The following is a 24,934-nucleotide window of genomic DNA, read 5'->3' on the forward strand; positions in this document are numbered from 1 at the left end:
GTTGAAGTTTACCTGTAACTGGTTAACCATTATTATCCCAGTTTGGGATGACAGACTCCAAAGGGGCTTTTTATGTATTTATGTGGTGCAATAGTGCCATCAAGTGGTCCTTCAGCAAGCAAAAATCCCCAGAGATGCTCAGAATCTTGCTGTCAAAAAAAGAGATTTCTGAATTCAGATCATGTGGAAATTGTCCTTCTGGGTCACCTCTGACAGAGTCAAATAAAGCATTTTTGGGCAGGCATATAGTTTTCCATTCTCCAAATATAACTGTCTCCTGTCCACCAGCGTCAGTCTAATGGGATTAAAAAGATGATTCTTTGAAATAGATCCCAAATGTAACTGATTTCTCTTCTATAAAGAATTGTGTATGATCTTTATATCAGGTCTATCTCTCGAGCCTACTGCTGCATAAGTGGAGCTTAACTCTGAAGATTGCTATGAATAGCTGCCAACAGGTAGGCGTGGGCTACACACAGTTTTTATACAGATTTAACTATTTCAGACAGAAATGTGATAGTCTAACAATAGTTACATGGATACAATCCCTAGTGTGCAGACAGTTATATCAAGGTAAGTTGCCTCACACCAGAATAGTTTATACTCTTATGGGGTATTCCTAATGTCCCTTCAGGACTCATTTTGAATAGGACCATAAGGGTAAGAACTTCCTTCCTTGTTTCCTAAAGGATTTTACCATGGGATAGATAACTGGAGGTAGCTATTGTGATATAAAACCCCACCACCACCTTTTATGCAGTGAAGCCAGTAATAAAGTGGCAAGTGCAGACACTGATATTGATTTAAACCTGACATAGCTTGCAGCTACTGACACAAATTGCTACCATGAGTCTCAAATAGGGATGTAAGAGTTTAACTAGTTAACCGGTTAACCAACAAGCATCTGCATATCAGTTTCTGTTACGATTAAACTCTGCCCCTGAAGACGTGTGCTGCTGGTCCCGCTCCTGGGAAATTGGCTGCCGCCCTGCGCTGCACGCTCTGCAATATAAGGCTTATACTGTTCAGGAGACATTCAGAGGGTGATTAGCTGCCAGGGTTGGCAGTGTATGTTTCTACTGGTGGTGCATGTCTGCACATGCCCCGGTGCACAGAACCATATTTATTCCACACATGGGTGAAAAAAATTAGAGGGATTATTGGCCTGGAGTCTCCAGGAATAAAAACATTAATCTTCAATTAATGATCACATCATGTGATAAAATCTCTAGGATTACACCCAGCCCACCACCCTGGCTAAAATTTTACCCCCAAGCCCCGCCCCTACCCCACAGCCCCGCCCCGACAGTCCCTTAGCCCCGCCCCTGCGCTGTTTTACGACAGTCGGTTGACGCGGAAGCCGGCGCTGTCTGTTGTGAGGTGGGTGCCGACCCCCGGAGCCCCTCAGCAGCTCTCCCCTCCTCGGTGCTGTGGGGAGCAACCCTGACCTGTCCGCGCGCGCAGAGAGCCCCGCGCCGCGGCTGGACCATGCAGCCCCCCCTTTCTCCCCCAGTGATGCAGGGTTAGGGCGTCTCGAGCGGTCCCGGGTTCACCCCCCCACCCTCGGAGCCCGGTGACGCGCGGTTGGCTGCAGCCCCCGAGGAGTGGCGGGAAGCTGGGCCCGCGCGCCCAGCCCCTCCCCCCCGCATGAGCGCGCGGCCCGCTGGGCCCGACGTCTGCGGCTCAGGTGGGGGTGACGAGGCTCAGGCCGCTCCCTGAGGGGTTGGTGGCCCGGGTCCGCAGCGTCTCGCGGGGGCCGCAGGACGTAACGTGCGTCCAGCGAGTTGGGGGCTGAGAGAAGCAGCAGCGAGTCGGCTGCTTCCCCGAGTCCCTTGCAGGCTTCCAGATGGGGGGGGGGGTCTCCCGGGCACCTGCCTACTTGACTTTCCACGTTGCCTTTGCTATGGACTTGCACGTCCCCTGAGTTTGTTTCTCACCTTCTTTTATCAGAAGAAAACCAGCCCCCCGCTATGGACAGGGAGTGTGCGCAGCTCCTGCCTCCTGTGTGTGCAGTTCTAGGAGACTCAAGGCAACTTGTTGCCGATGACACTTTTCTAGAGAAATTTCTGGACTGGTTTAAGACTCTAACTGAAACAGGTAATTTGGACTCACTGGATTTGGTTTATCCCTCTTGCCAAGGTAATCAGGGATGGGTTAAGATGGGGTTCCCAAACTTTTTGACATGCGACCAGTAAATCCATTCACGAGCTTTTGGAGGAACGGTTCATTTGCATATTCATTAAGAAAATGATGAATGTGCAAATAAGTTGTTTCTGGTCCTCCCAAAACCCCCAGTGCCAGCTTTAGCAAAGCTTTTGATACAGTCACCCAAAATATTCTTGCCAGCATGTTAAGAAAATATGGATTGGATAAATGGACTGTAAGATGGATAGAAGATGGCTAGTCCAGGGTTTCCCAAACTTTTTACTTTAGTTGGAACCCCCCCTTTTTTCAGTACTGTTTTTTACAGCTCAAAAATATAAACGCATATAAAAAAATGAAAACTGTTTCACCTGGCTGCATCCTCTGTCCAGGCCAGGGCTTGGGCGACCTGGCACCACATGGGCTCTCTGGGAGGCAGGGGCAGATTGGGGGTTGGATATCTGCCTAGGCGGGAGGGTACAAGGAGGGGACTTAGGTAGGAGTTGGACCTCCCTGGTCTGGCATCCTCTGGACCTGATTGGTCCCAGATGAGGGATTTTTTTGGATCAGGGGAGGTTATTTCAGGCCTCATGGTTCTTGTTTTCCCCCTCCCCCTCAGGCCCACTAGGCTTCTTTGCACCTCCCCTGCAACCCAACTGAGCTGCCTACCCCTGCTGGTTCCCTGCACCTCCCCCAAAACCATCCTCCACAATCCAAGGAAGTGCAGCACCGTTTCCCTGCAGCCCCTCACAGCCCAGCTGAGCTGCTGCCCTTCTGTTCCCTAGGCCTCCCCCCCCATCCACTTCAGCCCAGTTGAGCCCAGCACTGGTTCCCTGCATACCTCCCCCACAGCACAGCTGAGCCCTGTTTCCCTGCATCTCCCCCCAAGCCCGGCAGAACTGCTGAGCCCAGCTCTGATTTCCTGCCTTTCCCTCCTTCCCCTTGAGTGTAGCCCTGGGTTCCCGGCACCTCCTGCAACCAAACTGAGCTCCACACCACCTGCTCCCCTGCAGCCCAGCCCCACACCTCCCCACTCTCGCAGCCCAGCCCAGCACCCCGCATGGCTTCACTCTTGCAGCCCAGCTGAGTTCTGTTTCCCTGCACCTCCGCACAGACATGCTGAGCCCAGTGTTGATTCCTTCCCCCTCCCTCCTTCCTTCCCCTTTAGTCCAGCACTGGGTTCCCTGCATCTCCCTCCTCCTGCAGCCCAGGTGAACCCAGCACCCCGCATCTCCCCGCCTCCAGCCTAGCCTGGCGCCCCCTTAGCATGGCACCTGGGGGCTACTGCTCCCTCCCCTTGCTACGCCTCTGTTGGGAGCCTGGAACATCCGGCTGCATCCTCAGCCCAACCTGGCCCAGGGCTTGGGGGACCCGGCGCCACACGGGCACTCCGGGAGCCTGGAACACCCCAGCAGCCGTGCTGAGGCCCGGTATTTTTTTCCCACGGCCCAGTACCGGGCCGCGGCCCATAGTTTGGGAAACGCTGTGTTAAGGGATAATTGATGTTGTACATAACCACTTGGATATACCAGTATTCGTCAAATAAAATTATAGTTTGCATGAAAGTGATAGAAGATTAGGTTTGTTACAATTTTTTTACGGCTACACGATTACAAAAAAAAAAAATCTATTGGTTACACATTTACTAAAATACTCCCCATGGGTGAGGTAGACAGCCAGTGTGCTCCTGGTCCCACTCCAGGGAATCCCCTGCTATCCTGTGCTACTACCTCTATATTAAAAAAGGCTCCCCACACAGACAAGCTCATGCCTGCTGCCCTATAACCTGCTGACCCTGGGCTTCATAGCTTTGAAATTCACTAAAGCCCCTGCTGGGGACTCTTGTGCATTTCAAAGCAGGCACCTGCATGCAGCCAGGAGTCAGCAGAACTTCCTGTTGGCCCTGGGCTGTATGCGGAGTTCTGCATTTCTCCTTTGAAATGTACACATTTCAAAGGAGGAATGCAGAAGTGCCTATCGACTAGTTGATGGAAATTCCATCGACTATTCAATTAACCACATTTTAACATCCTGGTTGTGTCTACATTAGCATCCCTTTTCCAGAAAAAGGTGCCAATGAGACACTTCGGAATTGCAAATGCTGCGGGGGATTTAAATATCCCCCGTGGCATTTGCATGAACATGGCTGCCGCTTTTTTCCGGCTCGGGGCTTTACCAGAGAAAAGCGCCAGTCTAGACGGGATCTTTCAGAAAATAAAGCCTTTTCTGGAAGATCCCTTATTCCTGATTTTAAGAGGAATAAGGGATCTTCCGGAAAAGGCTTTATTTTCCGAAAGATCCCGTCTAGACTGGCGCTTTTCTCCGGCAAAGCCCCGAGCCGGAAAAAAGCGGCAGCCATGTTCATGCAAATGCCGCGGGGGATAATTAAATCCCTGCGGAATTTGCAATTCCGACTGGTCTCATTAGCATCCCTTTTCCGGAAAAGGGTGCCAATGTATACACAGCCCCTTAGTTTAAAGCCCCTCGAGCACTGGCTCTTGCCTGCCCATCCCCGCTACCTTTGAGGGAGGCAGCAAGGGAGGCAGGTGGCTCGGCAATTTCAGCATGCGCAGACAACCAGCTTAGAAGCTAGTTTCCTGCAAGTATCAGTTCCCTCTTCCCCAACACCGTCCCAATATGCTGCCTCTGAGAGAGAGGCAGCAGTGTGGGAGGACGGGGCAGGCAGCTCCGCAGGAGCTGATATGTGGGTGGGAGCCAGCTTGAAAGCTGGCTTCCTGAATGTATCAGCTCCCACCTGCCCCCCTAACCCTTCACGCTGCTACCTCTCTCTCAGAGGCAGTCGTATGTGTGAGAGGGTGCAGGCGCTCAGGAGAAACCATCATGTGGGGGGAGCTAGCTTTTAAGTTGGCTCCCCAGAGGCACTGGCTCCTGCCTCCCCCTCCCCTTGCTGATACAGAGGCAGCAAGGGACAAAGGTATGTGTAGTCATTTGCATTAACTGATAAGTCTAAGGTTATTGGTTAATTGTTTAAACAACTGTATGCTAACATCCCTATAGAAGATTCACTGTCTGGACACTTTCATACTGTAGCTATAACACAGAAAAGCTTCACAAGTGAAGGTTCATATCACTGCTTTTAAGTGGCTGAAATTTCTTAATCTAATAAAATATTACTTAAGGTTTATGAAAGGGCTGGAACTTTAAACCCGTCTGAATCCTTGTCCAACTGACAATTAAATGCATACACTTCACTTTGGTTGGCTTTTAGGCGAACCTCCTAGAATTGTAGTACAAAATAAAGAGATGTCTTAGAAGTGATAGTGATTTGTACCATTTTCTATGATGTTTCTTCCTCAGAATCTAGCTTGCACCTGTTACAGGAGAACCCATGCTTGACAGAACTCATTACTTGTGTGCTGAAACTGAAAGATCCAAGTTCTAGCACACTTTCCTTTATTCTGAGATTAACAGGGATATTCACAGCTTCTGAAAGCTGCTTCCAATATTTACAGGTAAGTTAAGACATTAGCAACTAATTGCAGAAGCACTTCTGCTGCTCAGCTTCTGTCGAATTCACCTGATTAAAATAGTTATGTAGGGTTATTTTCTAGTAAGAACATTCCAATCCTGAAGTAATTCAACCATTGATTCTGGTTGCTAGGTTCGCTCTGTTGCTTTGTTAGGGTAGAGATAAAGCAGTAAAAGCCTCTACTTGCTTATCCTTGCATGCAACAGGTTATGCATGCAGAACACAGCTGTCACATGCTTGCGAGAGGGAAAGAGAGATGATTTGTCTTAGACCCAAAACAGAATATAGAATGACACTTGTATGACTGTCTCTCACTTGTTTATCTCTTTTGAGATAATGTGACAATATGTTAACTGTTTTCCAAAAGTTGTGTGTTCATGCTCATATGCAGGTATTATTGGGTTTTAACTTTGCATTTCCTGAATTCTGATTTATATACCATCATTCAAAATTGAGTTAATTTACATGGCTTAGTGTTAGGTAGTACATTGCAAAGCAGAGTTCTATGTGACCTTTCAGCACAAAGTATTGTATTTCATGTCAGCTCACTATTTTGGACCTCAGGGTAATGGATAAAAATGAATTAATCACTCACTGAAAGTTGGCTGTTGCAGTCACTGATCATGATTTCTTGCAGGCAGTGTAGGTAAGAAGACAGCCCCAACCAGTAATATATTTATGGGATTCTCCAAACAAACTCATTTTCCAAGCCTGAGAAAAAATGAGCAAAAATGGCCGAGGAAAAATGAAAATTAGGAACTTTTTAAAATAAGAATTTTAAGATGATGAGAAAGCTATGATTCCTTATTCAAGAAAGAGGACAACTTTGGATAAAAGCCCATGCTGCTTCAATAGTGAAATAAAGGCAGCAATTAGAAATAAAAAGGGAATACATGAAAAAAAGGATAAATAATCAGTGTAAAATTACGATGCGTAGGAAATTGATAAGAGAAGCTAAAGACACCTGAGGACACTTCATGACTGCCAGAGCTAAGATTACTTGCATGCGGAGTCATAAAAGTATGGGCTGAGCAAATCTGTAACCTGCTGGTATTGACGTTAATAAATCTTGGAATAATGGGGAAATCTAAAAGATAGGATGAGTGCTACTGTTATCTTGATATCTTTTAAAAAGGCAATTAGGATGGCCTGGATAACAATACTAGGCTGATTTGAATTCCAGGCAAAATGGAAAGGCTAATAAAAGACAGGAATACAACTAATGCAAATCAACTTACTTTTATGTAGAAGCAGGGCTTGTTAAATTAACCTGATTTAATTCTTCTTCAATTAAAAATCTGGTTCATAAGGTATTCATTCAATTTTGAATGATGGTATATAATCATAAGTTAATTGTGTAGATGTAATATACTTAGACTTCAAGGCATTTGAGTTCTGCAACATGATGTATAGAAAATTAGCACTGTACCTTATAAAAAGAACACACTAAATGGATTTACTGACTGACAGATCTTAGAAGTAGTTTTAATGGAGCATTACTGCATCAGAGTCGGTACTAGATCTGATATTGTTTTTTTCAGTGATCTGAAAGTAATTATAACAAATTGCTGATCAAATTTAGTTGACATAGGTAGGTGTAGTGGTTAAAAACACTGTGGAGAGGGCAGTCATACAGAGTGATCTGGATCACATGGTAACCTGGCCCATTCAAACAAAATGGATTTTAATATAGTCAAATGCAAAGTTATACATTTGAGACATGAAGTGCAAGCTATTTCTACAGAATGGGACACTTGAAAAGCAGTGACTCTGAAAAGGATTTAGGGCTCAGAAAGGACAGGCAACTGAACATGAGTTCCTAGTGTGATGTAGGGATGTGAAGGACTAGTCACTCCCCCCCCCACCACACACACCTTGCTGACTTTATCAGAAAGAGGTAGCAAGGAGGGGGAAGAAGAGCGGGTATTTGAAAGCAGCAGCACCGTGTGGAAGCTCTATGCAATGCTGCTGCTTTGAAATGTTTCAAAGCTGCAACGCCACATGGAGTCTGGGTTCAGCGGGCGAGTCCCCAGCTGACCCCGGGCTCCATTCGACACTTTCGCCTTTGAAGTGTAGGCCCTAAGGCTGTTGCTACACTTCAAAGATGGAGGCACCTGTCAACTATTCGATTAGTGAATTACTTGCAATTTAATATGCCTAGTGTAGCAAAAGGACTAATGTGATCAGTGGTTGTACGAATAGGGAAGCAGGAACATGATTTTATCTCTCCCTATAGTCCTGATTAAGGATGTTAAATTGCAGCTCTCTGGCTAATTGAGTTGATACAATTTGTATTGACTACACAACTAGTCGATAGGACCACTCTGCAGAGCCCTAGTGGGAGTAGCTCCAGGAACTGGCTTGCGCTGGGACTGAGCAGTTTCGGCTTGTGCCAGCTCCAGGAGCTGCCCGTGTTGCAACTCTGCATGTTAAATGTAGTAAAAATTGCCAGGCTCTTACTACATTTAAAATGCAGAGGTGCAGCACCCCAGGCCAGCGCAAGCTGGGACTGTTCGGTCCCAGCTCGCACTGAGTCTGGCAGCCCCTGTTTGCAGTGGCCAGGGCTGGCTGCAGGCAGAAGCTGCTGCCAGAGCAGTCCCTGCACGTGGCTAGCCTGGGCCACCGTAAACAGGGGCTGCTTGGCAGCAGCAGCCCCTGTCTGTGGGGTGGCCCAGCTCCCCGCTGGGACCCCCACTGATAGGGGCTACTTTGCAGCAGCCTACCCTATTCCTCGCTACCACCACCCCTGGCTGCTTCTGCAACTACAGTGCTTCCTCCAGCACTGGCTCCTGTTTCCCTCCTTCCCTCCCCTTGCTGTCTCATGGGGGTGGGTGGGTGAAGCGAGTAGTCATTACTCCGGTCAACTACCCGATAAAGGTTATGCTTATCGAGTAGTCGATTGCTTGCTAACATCCCTAGTCCTGATGTGACTAATATTAAAATACTACATCTAATTCTGGTGTTCACAATTTTTAAAAAGTGGTTTAAAAATTAGAGGACATAGAAAGAACCACAAAAATGATTCAAAGGACAGGAGAAAATGCCTTGCAGTTAGAGCAAAATCTCTTTATTTTATCAAGAAGAGGACTGAGGTGTGACTTGATTACAGTATTTAAGTACTGTCATGAAATGAAAACACAGTGTATTTAAGAGGTCTTTAATCTAGCAGAGAAATGCATAACAAGAACCAGTGGCTGAAAACTGAAGCCAGACAGATTAGACACAAATTTAATAGCGTGATTAACTGCTCTAACAGACTACAAAGGAGGGGGGTAATGGATTCTCAGTCTCTTGATGTCTTTGGATGCCTTTCTGGAAGATATGCTTAGCCAGACATAAGTTATAGGGCTTAATACTAGGTGGAATTTAGAGATCAGGCTCCAGAAGACATCATGGAGGGAGAAAAATAAACCACCTAAAGCAGTGGTGCACAATAGTATCTCTCTTTCAATCTACCCTAAAAAAAACCATTTTTTGGACAGTGAGCTAATTTGTGAAAACTTTTTAGTATACATGCTTCAGACAAAGCAGCTAGTACATGCCAAACTGATCAGGAAATTTTAATATATTAAGCCAGACTTTTAAACCCATTAAACCATGGAAATTCTGACTTAATGCAGTCACCGCTATTTTGTTTCTGCCATATGCTGTACTTTGAATACTTGCATACAATCATAATTTATGTAATGCTTTTCATTTTTAAATGCTTTGCACTGACACACATTATAATAGCATCCTACAACAGTGGCTAGATATTAGTACCTTGCCAGAAAGAGCCTCTTGATTTAAATTACAATAATGGAACATAGTTCTTCCTGTGGTAAAGTAGGATAGGAACCTACCATTCTCAGTGTGCCTCCGATATGGAGGGAATTTTTTTTTAAATGTCCTTGTTTTGCATGGTGGTATCTGAATTAAAAAAAGAGGGCTATAGGGAAGAGAATACATAGCTAGGAAACAACCTTATGGGGCTGTCATAGCCGGAGAGCTTTTCCTAAAGCTCGAAAAATTTCATTCAAATGGTTAACATTTCTCTCACCTCTGGGTAAAGCATGTGACAAGTGTTTTCCCTGGATATGCATAACACCTTTTATTAAGTGTTTTAATTAGGTAGGGTAGCGATTATTAAATTGATTTATAAAACTTCACTTAGTAAGGAACAATGTATTTCAGACATACAGAATGGGAAGCGACTGTCTAGGAAGGAGTACGGCAGAAAGGGATGTAGGGGCCATAGTGGACCACAAGCTAAATATGAGTCAACAGTGTGACAATGTTGTAGAAAAAGCAAACACAATTCTGGGATGCATTAACAGGAGTGTTGTGAGCAAGACATGAAAAGTCATTCTTCTGCTCTACTCTGCATTGATTAGGCCTCAATTGGAGTATTGTGTCCAGTTCTGGGCACCACATTTCAAGAAATATGTGGAGAAATTGGAGAAGGTCCTGAGAAAAAGAACAAGAATGATTAAAGGTCTAGAAAACATGATCTATGAGGGAAGAATGAAACAATTGGGCGTGTTTAGACTGAGAAGTGGACATGATAGTGGTTTTCAGGTATCTAAAAGGGTGTCTTTGGGGGGTAGGGGGGGAATTGTTCTACTTGGCGTCTGATGATAGGACAAGAAGCAATGGGCTTAAACTGCAGCAAGGGAGGTTTAGGGTGGACATTAGGAAAAACTTCCTAACTGTTAGGGTGGTTAAACACTGGAATAAATTGCCTAGGGAAGTTGTAGAATCTCCATCACTGGAGATAGTCAAGACATCTGTCAGGGATGATTTAGACCGTGCTTGGTCCTGCCATGAGGGCAGGGGATTGGACTTGATCTCTCAAAGTCCCTTCCAGTTCTAGTGTTCTGTGATTCTATAACTAACCTATTAAGTCACCAAAACTCTGCTTGCTGCATAGTTTATTTGTGTTCTCTCCTCTTGACTCAGCAGAGGGAGCTGTTGAACAGTCTCTTTGGAGAGGAGGGGCCTCTCAGCAGTGCTCTGTGGGAAGAAGCATCTGTGCGAAGTGGCTGGGTCCAGGGTGTGCACAGCATGACACAGCACCAGAGCGCAATCCATTTTTTGTGCAACTGTGGTGAGCACGGTTTGTTTCTTGCCCATATTCTTTAACTTTTTACATTCTTCATGTGTTTTGGCTGTTCCAATCTGTCCCTTAAGTGTCAAGTGAGTAGACTAGGATTAGGGATGTTAAATTGCGGGTAACTGACTAATCAAATAGTTGATACATTTTGCATCGATTATTCGACTAGTCAATAGGGCATCTCCAGCTTTGAAGTGTAGAAACAGCCTGAGGGCTGTTGCTACACTTTAAAGGCGAAAGCGCCACATGGAGTCCGGGGTCAGCAGGGAGTCCCCGCTAACCCCGGGCTCCGTGCCATGCTGCTGCTTTGAAATGCAGCTGCAGGAGCCCAGCGTCAGGCTCCTCCCGGTGTTTCAAAGTGGCAGCGCCGTGTGGAGCCCCGGGTCTGGTCCCACACTCCACACGGTGTTGCTGCTTTGAAGTACTCCTCATCTCCCCCACCCCCCTTGCTGCCTCTTTCTGATAGAGACAGCAAAGGGGGCGGGGAGAGAGTGACTAGTCGACTAGTCCTTCACATCCCTAAATAGGATATTATGTTTAGACATTGATTTACTTTGAGAGAAGCAAAATGAGGAAACAATAATAGAAAGCTGTTGTAAAAGTTAATTGTATTGCTTTTTTTGTTGTTGTTGCACATACATATGTATTAAGGTTCATCAGTATAAAAAAAAAAAGCATGTATTTGAGGGAGAAGCAGTCACTTACCCAACAGGGCAAAGTAAAATTAATGCATTAGAAAGCCAGCAAAATTCTTATTTGAAGGCTATTAAAAGTAGTTTAGGACTATTGTACTTTAGGAAAATTAATCCAGGTCTCGTTCACATAAATTTTAATTGGGCTTGCAGATTTTACTCAGTGTAAGCAGTCCTATTTGTGTTTTTATATTCAAGTAGTCCACTAGCCATTAATTATTAAGCCTAGTATCTTAAGAGCTTTTACTAGACACTTAGGTCAATCTAAGAGGCTCTGTATATGTTAACTATCAATCTAACCTAAAACAATCAGCTTTCTTTAGCTGTGAGCTCCCACGCCATGAAGATGCTGTTCATTCTTTTCAAATCACAGTAACACTCTTAACATCAGTTTTGCCAGCACAGATAGTACTGTACACAACACTATATTGGTGGGAGAGCATAATCTGCCTATTGTAGCCCCTTTAATCTTAAATGTGGGAAACTAGAAATGTTGCATGGAATGCTGTCAGCCATTTTGCCATTTTTATTTGTCCTTCCCCCGTCCTACCTCTCAGCTTGAATGATGGATAGATTGACTTCTCAGTCTGATCATGTGAAGCATTTTACATTTTTTGTTTTCATTTTAACTTTACATTTTAATTTGTAAATTAAAGTACTCAGAAGTAGGGTGACACATGACTGAATTGCAATGAAGTTTCCAGAATACAATAAAACTCTTGTTTCTTTCAGTGTCATGGCTTTATTTTTTTCCTTTGACACAGGAGCCATAGATGTGATCTTCACTCTACAGGGAGACCCTAGCCTGTTTGTGGCTTCGGCTGCCAATCGGCTTTTAGTGCACATACTCACCTTTTCTCTACAGTCATTCCAGACTAAACCTGTAAATATAAAAGACTGTGATTGGCCAATATGTGCTCAAAAGCTTATACCACACCTTGAAGAGTCCCTTAAATCCAGCTCTGCCTCTCATATCAAGCAATCTTTGAAGCTGCTAACCAGTGTATTTGGATGTTGTCATGATCTGTGGACTGAAGTACTTTGGTCACAGCTATCAGAACCAATTACATATCTCTTGGAGAAGGAGCCATTCAATGCAGGGAACTCACTGGTGGACCTTTTCCTTAGCATGGCAAGGTAAAGACCTCTTTGGAACTTGGGCTCATGCAACACTGTCTAAAATGTTACAAGAAATATGGTTGTCTTTCCCAGGGTATGTACACAACAGTATGCTAACACTTCTTTCTCTCAGGTCTCCAGTGTTTAGCTGCCCTGAATGTAGCCTGTGGAAATCAGCATCATATGCTTTGGAGCACTTAAACCCAGCTCAGGCTGGTTGTTTGTCAGTGGGAATACTGAAGCTTCAAGAATGGTATGAATTGTTGGTATCAAACTTTAAAAAGCTCTCTTACATTCTTGGAATATTATTCTGCAAATCTTCTAATAATTGGTTATGTCCCTTTCAAGTACTGTTCTGCATGAGGAGGGAAACTTTGTGTTACAACTCACTGCCAGTGTAAGGCTGGTACAGAAAAGTGTGTCCAGGTGCTGTAGATGCTGATGATTTGACAGTCCAGTTCAAAACAAGAGAAACAGAAGAAGTGCCCTGTACTCCCAAGTCCCACCTACAGTTAGCCAGCCTGTAGGGTAGGAATGGCAAACCTTGTTTTTGTTCTCTGGTGCCAAAGTTAATGTGAGAGTAGGCATTTTCTCTAGTGCAAGTCATACAGAATATTTCCCTCTTTCTTTCTCTTTTATATATGCTAGTAATAGAAATACAGGCACTGCTTGCTGGCAGAAATGACCATCATTGCTCTAGGGACTTTTACCTAAACCAGCAATGCGAGGAGCCATCATTTTAATTTATTGTAAGTAGTTGGGATGTTTGAGTATAAATGGCTATCCTATTAATTAATCAGAGGATGCTTATTGGTTAACAGTGTCATTTACACTCAATAAAACCTCCTCCCTGGGAGCAAGGTGGGCAAGGGCTACTGGCTTCCCTCCTGGGGACATGGCTTCATTGCTAGTTCCACTCCTGGGGAGGTGGCTTCACTGCTGCAGCAAAGCTTCCTCCCCAGGATCTGGTCAGGCAAGGGCTGGCAGCTCTGCTCCCAGGGAGGCTTCGCTGAAGGCTCTGCAGTATAAAGTTAAGGGAGGAGGTTTTGTTGAGTTAAGCTTTATACTGCAGAGTCCACAAAGGTTTTCAGCAGTTACACGGTTAACCTAAAACTATTGTTAACATCCCTAATAAACAGGAGAGAAGAGAATTACCGGATGCAAATGATCCAATGGTGCAAGTTAAGTAATGACTGCACTCTAATTATATGACACTGTTTTGATTGGAAGAAGGTCACCCAGGATTCCACACCTTTACAGTTCACTTCGCTTGGAAAACTTCACACCAAAACCAGTCCGCTCAACTGCTCTGGTTATTCAGTGATGTTGCTTGAAAGCCCCAAGTACCTTTCTTTCCTGGCTTAGCTTAGGAAGTTTGGGACTGAACATGACTCCTCGCCTAGCAATATGTTGCTCTCCCACCAGCCCCAGCCTGATTTTAAGGCCAAAAGAATCTTCTGTTGTGAATTATGAATTAACCAATCAGAATCTGTGGGCAAATATTTGGGGAGAATGAAGTGTTTGTTCACTGCTCCTTCTTCCTTTGAAGCCCACAGGCAGTAAAGACGCAAGCTCTGAGTGTTTTGCTTCAGCCAATGGATTGTGTTCTGAAAGCAGCCTCCCAGCCCTTGGAATATCCAGGTATAATAGGATAGACAATAGGAGGATAAGTAACCGATCTGCCCATAAAGGACAAGACTGTATCCTGAACAGAAGGAATGAGGGTGTGAGTTGTATCTTTGAATGTGGGGAAGTGAACAATTGAAAGAACAATTGTTGTGTAAGAGCAAGTGAGACTAAAGAAGCTGTGTTTGTGATATAGTTGCAAGAATGAACGGTGTCCTACTCGGGAGTGGGGTCTTATTTTCCAAAGAAGAATGGACACTATGTCCATTCTTTCCTTCACTTTGGTTGCCAGCAGTAATCACCATGCTTGCTCGATAGACTTCTACCTAAACCAGTGATGTGAGGAGCAGTTTGTTTAACTTATTGTAAATAGTAGGGATGTTTGACTGTAAGGGTGCATCTACACTGCACCATTACTTTGAGATAACCAGCATTATTTGAAATAATGTGAGCGTCTACACAGCCATTCCGGTATTTCAAAATAGCGGACAGCTTATTCTGAAAGTTGTAAACCTCATTCTATGAAGAATAATGCCTATTTCAAAATAAGGTGTGTAGATGCTCCGCTGCTGCTATTTTGAAATAGCCCTTCACCAGGGCCATTCTAAGTTCTTTCTCCCCAGTGCCTCTTGAGGCTCTAAATTGAGATAGCACATCTACATTAGGGAAGCCTGCCTCAGACTAATTTTGAGGCATCCCTGAAGTGTAGAGGTGCTATTTCAAAATAAACTATTTCGAATAACTATTTTGAAATAGCTTATTTCGAAATAAGTGTGCAGTGTAGACGTACCCCAAATGACTAATGATTTAATCGATAGGCAAATTCTTATCAGTTAACTGGGTCATTTATACTCAGTGAAGTCTTCTTCACCTATTGCCGACCTTGGCATTTGTTCTGCTCACCTCAGTTCTCTCCTTTTATCCTCCAGGTTTGCTGAATAACTCTCTGAGTGATTCTGCCACTATTGAAACACTGCTGTCCTGCAGGTCCTCTTGTGCTAGTCTCCTGTGTCAGACATTGGCTCATCTGGAGGAGCTGCTGTACTTGGTAGTAGCTGGGGGAGAGGGATAACTGGGGAAGAAATGGATTACTTGAAAGACTTCATTTAAGATAGGTCCTATTGCAAAAATCTGCAAACAGACATGGAAAAGGGTTGACAGTGGGGACTTCCCTTTGGCGACATAATTCAATAAAGAAGAAATCTAATATCCTCTTTTCCTATCTATCTTCTACCTCAATAGCGGAACAGGCATATTTATGCATTAAATAAGGCTGCGCTTGGCTAATGCATTGCAATCATAATAGTAGATTTGAGGCAGTCCACCACATGTCAGTGATGGCAGAGGGGAGATCATCTTTCCTCCTTCACCCACCCATACCAAGTTTATCATCTAGAACTGCAGAAGTTTCTATCAGGGCTGCCCAGAGGATTCAGGGGGCCTAGGGCAAAGCAATTTTGGGGACCCCTTCCTGGCACTCCCTGTCTCAGACTTCAGACATTCTCGTGGGGGCCCCTGTGGGGCCTGGGGCAAATTGACCCACTTGCCCCCCCTCCAGGCGGCCCTGGTTTCTATTGGTAAGTTTCCTGTCAGACTCTTCTGACTTCTCACCTATTGTCAATCCTGTTAAAAAGCTTTCACTAGTACTAACAGTAACTCTCCCTCTCCCTCTTTTATTCAATAGCTTTTTGGGGTGGGGAAGAAAACGTGTTCATAAGTATCAGACTTGTGATACTATAGGGATGATACCACATTAGAATGAAATAGGTTTCTACCCATCCCCTTGAATTTTTTTTGTAATATAAAAATACATACACTAGGTATATACATACATGCATGAGGCATTTGCTAGAAATGTATCTGCTTTCTTCCTCAGACCTACATGCCAGTGAATTTGCCCCATATACCTTTGCTGAAGTCTGTAGTGACAGTATTGCAATTCGGTACTGGCCTTGCAACTCCAGCATCCCCTCTAGGAAGTAAGATCAGTAGAATCTTGATTGGTTGCTTCAGAGTTCAGAGGTCAGCACTTGACATCCTGGGAGCGTTCTCTCATTGGGAAAGTGAGTGTTTTCCATTCTTTGTACTTTAGTATATTAACTTATTTCTGGTACTTGTAGCCATTCTGTATTTGCAGGAGTGCAAAGTGTCCTAATCCTATTTCCTCTCTCAGCCTCTGGGTCTGGGATTATGATTTTGTATAACAACAATCTAGTTCCCACGTTAGTTAAGTTCTGGGCTTCTCAGACCATTCTATACATCAGATTTACTAATGCCTCTTCATTAATGTTGATAAATGAGAAGACTTAGTGATGAAAGCAGTTTTGAGAGGTAGGCTATTTGTCTTCTCCCCTGCTTTCAGATGCAATGTATTTTGCTGCTTACTGGAATTACATTTGCTTTCCCTAATTGGGGAACACCCATAGTACACAGGAGGAAGCAGTTCCCAGCTGGGGGAATGGCAGCACACAAAGCTGCTTTCCCTAAGGCTTTTCTCTACTGCTCCCATAGTGGTGTGGGGATGGTACCTGAGAGTGGTGGGAAGTGCAGAGCCACATATGCACGCAGGAATGGGATGCCAGGTAAACACTCCACCCCCTCTCTGGCCTGGCAAAATCTTTAATCCAGCATGCCCTGTTTTCCTAGGATTGCCGGATTAAAGAGGTTCTAGTGTAGTTTTATAAAATGTATTGTTATTTCAAGACTTTTTCCTGTTTCAGGCCACAGTGTTTTTATGGGAAGTGTGTCTGACATCCTCCTTGCATACCTGAAGAGTCCAGATACCAGCCCTACTGTAAGTTACAAATTTATTCAAACTCTAATTCTAGTCTCATTAGGATGTGATTCTGAGAAACTCTTTGAATCTATAGACAGCGTGTTCTAGAACAGCTATGAGGCTTGTGTGTCAGCTCTGAGTGACAGAGGGAGGGGATCAAGAAGTGAGATTAAACCATTATGCAACTATGATTGATTTTGGTTTCCTTGAAAGGAAACAGGAGGCATTGTACCCAAAAGTAGTACTGTCACACTACTCTGGAAAATTAGCAGCAGGCATTAAGAATAGACCATTCAAGGAGTCTTCTAACAAGCAGGTACAATGGATTCTTGAGCTAGGCAACATTTATTAAAGGATGCTGGGTTGTCATCGCTAGTAGTTTGACTGTAATTGAAAAGACTAAGCAAATGTTATCCAGTGTAAGTGCCAAAAAGTCTCCTCGTGAAACACATTTTAGAAGGGCAGCCTCCCTCTGATTTCTCTAGCCCTGCTTTGTTGTGTTCTAGGTTCTGAAGAAGTCATTTCAAGCTACACTCAAATGGCTGGTGAGATTGTCAGAAGCACCTAGCTCTAGGGATCACTGGCTACAGACTGAGCAGTTTTTCCGAGGTAAGGAAACTGATGGGGTTAAGTGAAATTAATGGTGTAAAGTATTACTGCAGTAATTGGTAGTTCCAACAGGGAAGTAACTCATACAGAGCTGCTACACTCTATCTTTCACAGCCTCTGAATGCAAAGATGTTGCATATGATGATTTAAAGTTAAATCAAAAATTTGCTACTGCTGACTTGTACCTTTCCTGTTGATACAAACCTATTGCTTGTCACGTGCAGATCTGTTTCTGGTGCTGCAGAAACGTTTGTGCAGCCATTGTTGGGAAATACGGGACTCTGCCCTGGAATTTCTCACCCTCCTGGTTAAACATCTGAGAGGTAAGTGCAGAGAAAGTAACACTTTACATTTGAAGCATATCACAATAAAACATTTAATACAAAAAAGCTTGGCCTGCAAACTCCCCTATTTGCAAAAACGCCACCATACCCAACACTTTTGAGTAACCTAAACTGGGTGAATCCCTGACCAGTTTTCAACTCTGTTTCACATGCTGAGTTGTCTTGACATTCCAGTGGCAGAGAGACAATCCCACAGGTATGAACTGCTTCCCTACATATCTGTTTCAGGCAAATAATTTTGTGTCAGCCTCTCCCCCTCCCCCAGTGTCTTAAAACAGAATAGATAAGATTTCACTGAGCAGACAGGGGCAGGATTTGGGGAGCTTAAGCATGAGTGCACAGCCACACAATGGCATTGCAGGGGCTTTCTGCCCATTGCAGATTCACCATCCACTTCTGTATCTCCCACCCCACTCCCAACCCCTGCCATTTACACAGCAGAGGCCCAACTCTGAGACTGGAGTAGTTAGCCCCACAGTAGCTCAGCTCCTGTTTGATGGCAGTGAGGTGAGAAATTAATTTATTTTCCCTACTTCTCTCCCCAAACCAAAGTGGAACTCCTCAGTGCACAACCCAGCTGCTTGTCCTAGCGCACAGCCTCTGGCTTTGGGTTTTGAGCATCTCACACCTGTTTCATGGGACCTGCAGACCCCTCACCAGTGCTGTCAGTTAATCCATATTAATTGGGTAGATTATTTAAAACCATCAGGGTCAGATTTTGCTTTTTAAATGAAAGCCTAAATTCAGCAAGTTGAGAGTAAATACCCAATTTGCCAGGTGGAGAGGTTCATTTGCATGTATGCCAGCAGCAAGTAGATCTAACAATTGGAGAGGTTGGGGTATGACTAGAATTCACTAAATCTGTGGTGCTCCATGTGTATTCATATCAGCAGTTGTCTGGTCTCCATAACAGCTCAACTCATTCTACAGGCAGTAAATATCCTGTTAGGATGTGAGGGGCTATTTGCATTGGAAACAGTTTGATTGGATAGAGGAATAAAACCTCTTTCTTCAGACTGCTATATATTTACAGAGAAAGAGGAGTTCAGGCAAGTACTCGTCTCTTCAGAGGTGCCAAAATTCACAGAGGATCTTCTTGAAGACCCAGAGAGTTACGTGCGAGCTAGTGCTGTGTTGGCCATGGGACAGCTGTCCTTCCTCACTCATCTCAACTCAAAGATACCTAGCACAGAAAATGGAAATGGCAAAGAGGTAAAGAAGGTGAAAGAGAATTCTTGTTTAACCCACAGCAGACTCTAGAAGAACTTCTCATCACTAACTGTGTTGCCACATACGTTTGATCACTCTTTAGACATAATTTAAAAATGGTCACTGGCAGCATGAATAAATAATGGCTGCAAAATCTAACTAAGATGCTGAAGCTCTAGAGAGAAATTGGAGCATTTTGAACTCCTTAACCATTAATTTCCATTTCTTTAAACATGTTCCTGCCCTCTTTTCTCTTCTTAGAAAAGCATTGTAGCACAACTTCAAGAAATCTTAGTGACAGACTCAGAGGGCTTCCCTAGAAGAGCTGTGATCAGTGTCTTCATTGACTGGCTGAGAGACGGCCACACAGATGTACTGAAAGACACTGAGCAGTTTGTCTCCAGCGTGCTCCAAGTTGTGAACTGTGACTTAGACTGGGAAGTCAAAGCTGGTGGTTTGGAACTAGCTGAAGTTTTCTCTGCCAAGACACTTGGACGGGTTGGCCTTGCTGGATGCCCATATGTTTCTGTCGTCTCTGCTGCCACCCGCTCTACTCAGCTGAACGAATCACTGCAGATATTCTACCGAGTGAAACTGTTTGAGTTCCTGTTTGGTGCTTTGTGTGACTGTGACAGGCCAGTGGCTCAAAAAGCCTGCAATATCCTCATTGCCTTGAAAGCTGAGCTCTGTGATGAGAACAGCTTGAAGGAGGGACTGAGTGCAGAACACTCATTTCCAGAAGCACATGGGATTGCTTGGTTAGAAAAGACTCTGAGAAGATGGAGTTCCTGTGCTGAACCCTGCCCCATTGGTATTGCTAATGAGGCTGGCTCCCAAAACCCAAACGATATTCTGTTGGTTTTGAGAACAATAGACTTAGAAGGGCTGAATAAGTCTCTGAACAGAAGCAGTGACCACATTGAAAACAGTCCTCAGTCTCTCTTGCAGGACATCCTGGCCACTGTGGGGACTTTGGAGGAGAATGAAGCTGACTGCTATTAAAGTCAGTGGCAGGTTTTTACTTGGAGAGGAAGCCATTCCAAACAGTTATCTGGCTGCAGGAGATGTTGTTTGATACTCAAGAATAGAAACAAAGCCAGTAGTCCCTTCCAAAAGAAGAAACTGTTACAGAAAGGCCGAGGAGTAGGACTCTGTCTTGGACTGAACAGTGGGGATGAAAATGGGTTTGTCAAATGGGTTAGAAAGTCTAGCGGTGTGTTGTCCTTGCTAACTGTGACCCAGAATGCAAGGAATTTAAATGAGAGAATATTTAGAAGGTGTCAGGGAACTAGAATACAACGTATTTAACAAGTGATTGTTAAATACATAGTTCCCATGACTTCAGGCTGTACGCTGTAGTCACTGCCCAAAGCTTAATTAAAAGTCCAGAAAAAGCATCTGTTTAATTTTAATATACCCTCATATAAAGCCATAGAAAAAATTACAAAAACCACAATCGCTTTTAACAACTGATTTTTTTAAATGCTAGTGTAAGCAAGTCAAATAAATTAATAAACTCTTTTTTTATAGCCAAGTTGGTTAAACTTGCTGAAAGCTGGTTCAAAACAAACTGATTTCAAAAGTGATCTATCCATTTTTGCTTTGTCTAGGCTACCGCTCTAAAATCAGAGTCCCTGCTGTAGTGAAGGGCCTAGAGGCAGAGAAGGACAGTTCCATATCTATGGCAAGTGATCAGTTAAAAATTGGCAAGTTGTTTTCTGACTACTACTTTCCCAGGTTCCTATGGAGATGAGATCCTGGACACCGCATACTTGCATTGTAGTTACTAAGCCTTCACAGTGTGCTAGAGCCCATTTCAAAGAAGCTGGAATGATGCCTAGTGGGAGAAGGAGGCTTTGGCAGCTGGGGTTTGTACATAAAATATCAGCGTCAGACTTTGGTTTGTCACATCAGTCAACAAACCTCCTTAATTAGAAAACTAGCAGCCGTACCCAAAGTGGCAGAGCTGCTTTCTGAGGACAATTCGACAGCTTTTAGAAACCCGCTTGGGGGAAACTCATAGTTTACAACTTAAAGCAGCCCACGAATGACACTACATTAAAACCTTTCCTATATAGTGAAACAGCACAGACATGGCAACGGTCAAAATGTACCTAAGCTCGTTGAGCCCTGCTGTCATACCTTACCAGCCAAGCATAGCATAGTAAGAACACAGAATTCATTTAAGGCAAAGGGAGAATACTGAAGTTATCCAACTATGTCTCTAGAGAGGAGAGTCTCAGTTCAAATACCATCTCATTCATTCCCTTCTGTGAGTAGCTGAATCCCAAAGTCTGCTCAATGGCAGCAATGCAGGTTTGAATACTTAACTGCTGAGATTGGGACATTTACATTATATATCCTTATCTCCCATACTGCACACAGCTTTCTACATAAGAACCCTAGCTTTCTTATGGCAGCTGGAAGGAGTAGCTTTTGATGATTACATACAAGCCTGCCTAGCCTTGGGCTATATCTGACCCAAGAATGAAAGTATAAAAATAAGACCAAGGTGAAGAGGAGTCAGGCTAATTGAAGGAAGCAAACAATGTTTTACTCAACCACTGTAGCTGTATCTGCTAGCTTTGGGATAACAATCCATCTAGCACAGAGATGGGCAATAATTTTTGCAGGGGGACCACTTCATCATTTTAGGTAGTGGTTGTGCGCTGGGTCTGCCCCCAGAAAAGGTGTGGCCTTGGGTGGAAGGGACAGTTCCCTTCAGGTGCTGCATCCCCTACGTAAGGAGAGAAGACTTCTTGCCCTTCAGGCCTCATTGGCCTGGGGGCAGGGATGTGCACAAAGTCCCTTGCGCCCTCCCCCCCCACACACACACCCTGCTATGGGCACGTGGTACCTAGAGGGAGCCACTATCCGCTTTGACCAGCTGGTTGTCCCCTCTGGTGCTGCATGCCCCTAGCAAGGGGAAGAAACTTTGCACTCTGCCCCACTCCCAGGCCATTTGAGATCTTGTGGCAGGGCAGTGTGGGAAGTCATTTGGTATTCAAAAATGGCTGGTAGCTCCCTTTAGGCTCCACATGCCCCTGGCAGAGTTGGGAATGGAGGTGGGCACCAGCCACTTGGACCAGTTAAATACTTCATGCACTACCCTACTCAGAGTGACCATGGTAGGGTTGCCTGGATCAAACGGTGTGGTGGGCTGGATCTTGCCCATCCCTGATCTAGCACTATACACCTTCAACAGGTTAGATAATGCCCTGCTAAGAGAACAGAATTATTAGATCATAATCAGTGATGTTTTTTAGGTAATTCTTTTCATTAAAGGAGTCCAAACAACAAAGACATCACCTTTTATAAATGGTGAAGGCTAAGAACTAGAACTCGGTTCTCCTGCCTGCCAGGCCACTAGATCCCAGATTTGTTTCCTCACTGTATCACATTTCACTAAAAGTGATAGTTATGCTAAGTTCAGGACCCTGACTGCTTAGAGTCTGAAGCCACCTTACTCAATGCATGATATGTATGCTGCCAGAGGAAGACACAGAAGGCTTCTTCCTACCTCCAATAGCAAGTAGCATCTCATTCATCTTTCTCCCTGAAAAGTGGCAGGAGGATTAATTTAGGTATGTTCTAACCATTTAGAATGCTAGAGTTCTTTAATTCTAAATTAGAATATATATTGTACTGAAAAGCTCTCAAACATAAACAATTAGACTAAAAATAATGCTAACTTTTGCACATTTTCCATTTCCTCTGATCTATTTTGCCCAAGGGTATGTCTACACTTGCACCCTCTTTTGATAAGAGGGATGCAAATGAAGACATTCGAAATTGCAAATGAAGCTGTGATTTACATATCCCATTCTTCATTTGCATAATCGCTTTATGGCGCTATTTCGAAATAGAAAATGCGGTGTAGATGCGGTTATTTCAGGAGAACACCATTCTTCCAAAATAAGAACATAAGAATGGCCGTACTGGGTCAGACCAAAGGTCCATCTAGCCCAGTATCCTGTCTGCAGACAGTGGCCAGCACCAGGTGCCCCAGAGAGGGTGGACCAAAGACAATGATCAAGCGATTTGTCTCCTGCCATCCTTCTCCAGCCTCGGACAAACAGAGGCCAGGGACACAAATTTTATCCCCTGGCTAATAGCCTTTTATGGACCTAACCTCCATGAAATTATCTAGCTTCTCTTTAAACTCTGTTATAGGCCTAGCCTTCACAGCCTCCTCTGGCAAGGAGTTCCAAAGGCTGACTACACGCTGTGTGGAGAAGAACTTTCTTTTATTAATTCTAAACCTGCTACCCATTAATTTCATTTGGTGTCCTCTAATTCTTCTATTATGGGAACTAATAAATAACCTTTCTTTATCCGCCCTCTCCATACCACTCATGATTTTATATACTTCTATCATATTCCCCCTCAGACTCCTCCTTTTCTAAACTGAAAAGTCACAGTCACTTTAACCTCTCCTCATATGAGACCCGTTACAAACCCCTAATCATTTTAGTTGCCCTTTTCTGAACCCTTTTCAAGGACAAAATATCTTTTTTGAGGTGAGGAGACCACATCTGTACACAGTATTCAAGATGTGGACGTACCATAGTTTTATACAGGGGCAGTAAGATATTCTGTGTCTTATTCTCTATCCCTTTCTTAATAATTCCTAGCATCCTATTTGTCTTTTTGACCGCCGCTGCACACTGTGTGGAAGTTTTCAGAGAACTGTCCACGATAACTCCAAGATCTCTTTCCTGATTTGTCATAGCCAAATTAGCCCCCATCATACTGTACCTATAGTTGGGGTTATTTTTCCCGATGTGCATTACTTATCCACATTAAATTTCATTTGCTATTTTGTTGCCTAATCGCTCAGTTTGGTGAGATCTTTTTGGAGTCCCTCAGGGTATGTCTACACTACCCTCCTAGTTCGCACTAGGAGGGTAATGTAGGCATACCGCACTTGCAAATGAAGCCCGGGATTTGAATTTCCCGGGCTTCATTTGCATAAGTGGGGAGCTGCCATTTTTAAAACCCCGCTGGTTTGAACCCCGGTACCTCGAGGTTCAAGTAGTTCGGAATAGGAATCCTAGTCCGAACTACCTAGTTCGAGCCCCGTGTAGCCGCGCTGCACGGGGTTCGAACCAGAGGGGTTTTAAAAATGGCGGCTCCCCGCTCATGCAAATGAAGCCCGGGAAATTCAAATCCCGGGCTTCATTTGCAAGTGCGGTATGCCTACATTACCCTCCTAGTGCGAACTAGGAGGGTAGTGTAGACATACCCTCACAGTCTGCTTCTGTCTTGATTATTCTAAACAGTTTTGTATCATCTGCAAACTTTACCACCTCACTGCTTACCCCTTTCTCCAGATCATTTATGAATAAGTTGAAAAGGACTGGTCCCAGGACTGGCCCTTGGGGGACACCACTAATTACCCCTTTCCATTCTGAAAATTTACCATTTATTCCTACCCTTTGTTTCCTGTCTTTTAACCAGTTCTCAATCCAATAAAGGACCTTCCCTCTTTATCCCATGGCCATGTAATTTACACAAGTGCCTTTGGTGAGGGACCTTGTCAAAGGCTTTCTGAAAATCTAAGTATACTATATCTACTGAATCCCCCTTGTCCGCATGTTTGTTAACCCCTTCAAAGAACTCTAATAGATTAGTAAGACATGATTTCCCTTTACAGAAACCATGTTGACTTTTGTCCAACAAATTATGTTCTTCTACATGCCTCACAACTTTATTTTTTACTATTGTTTTGACTAATTTGCCCGGTACTGAAGTTAGGCTTACCAGTCTGTAATTGCCAGGATTGCCTCTAGAGCCCTTTTTAAATATTGGTATCATGTTGGCTACCTTCCAGTC

At 44.2% G+C, this 24,934-nt stretch overlaps 1 protein-coding gene across 7 annotated transcripts; it reads left to right on the plus strand.

Annotated features, from left to right (window-relative positions):
* The first annotated feature begins 1,302 nt into the window (after positions 1-1,302).
* Positions 1,303-23,433, plus strand: BRAT1 (BRCA1 associated ATM activator 1). Of its 7 annotated transcripts, none has more exons than XM_075899613.2 (14): positions 1,303-1,380; positions 1,951-2,097; positions 5,461-5,615; positions 10,571-10,718; positions 12,181-12,553; positions 12,669-12,788; positions 14,085-14,176; positions 15,091-15,209; positions 16,038-16,224; positions 16,882-16,955; positions 17,444-17,546; positions 17,771-17,869; positions 18,906-19,111; positions 19,361-23,433. In XM_075899613.2, exons 2-14 carry the CDS (start codon positions 1,971-1,973, stop codon positions 20,099-20,101), a joined length of 2,544 nt encoding a protein of 847 aa, XP_075755728.2. In that variant the 5' UTR covers positions 1,303-1,380; positions 1,951-1,970; the 3' UTR covers positions 20,102-23,433. The 7 variants fall into 7 exon arrangements, with proteins under 7 accessions (XP_075755728.2, XP_075755730.2, XP_075755731.2 ...); XM_075899615.2 differs by having other exon boundaries at positions 18,906-19,102; XM_075899616.2 differs by having other exon boundaries at positions 18,924-19,111.
* The last annotated feature ends 1,501 nt before the right edge of the window (positions 23,434-24,934 follow it).

Source organism: Pelodiscus sinensis, chromosome 15, assembly GCF_052426305.1.
Source record: "Pelodiscus sinensis isolate ZL-2025 chromosome 15, ASM5242630v1, whole genome shotgun sequence".
Taxonomy (NCBI): Eukaryota; Metazoa; Chordata; order Testudines; family Trionychidae; genus Pelodiscus; species Pelodiscus sinensis.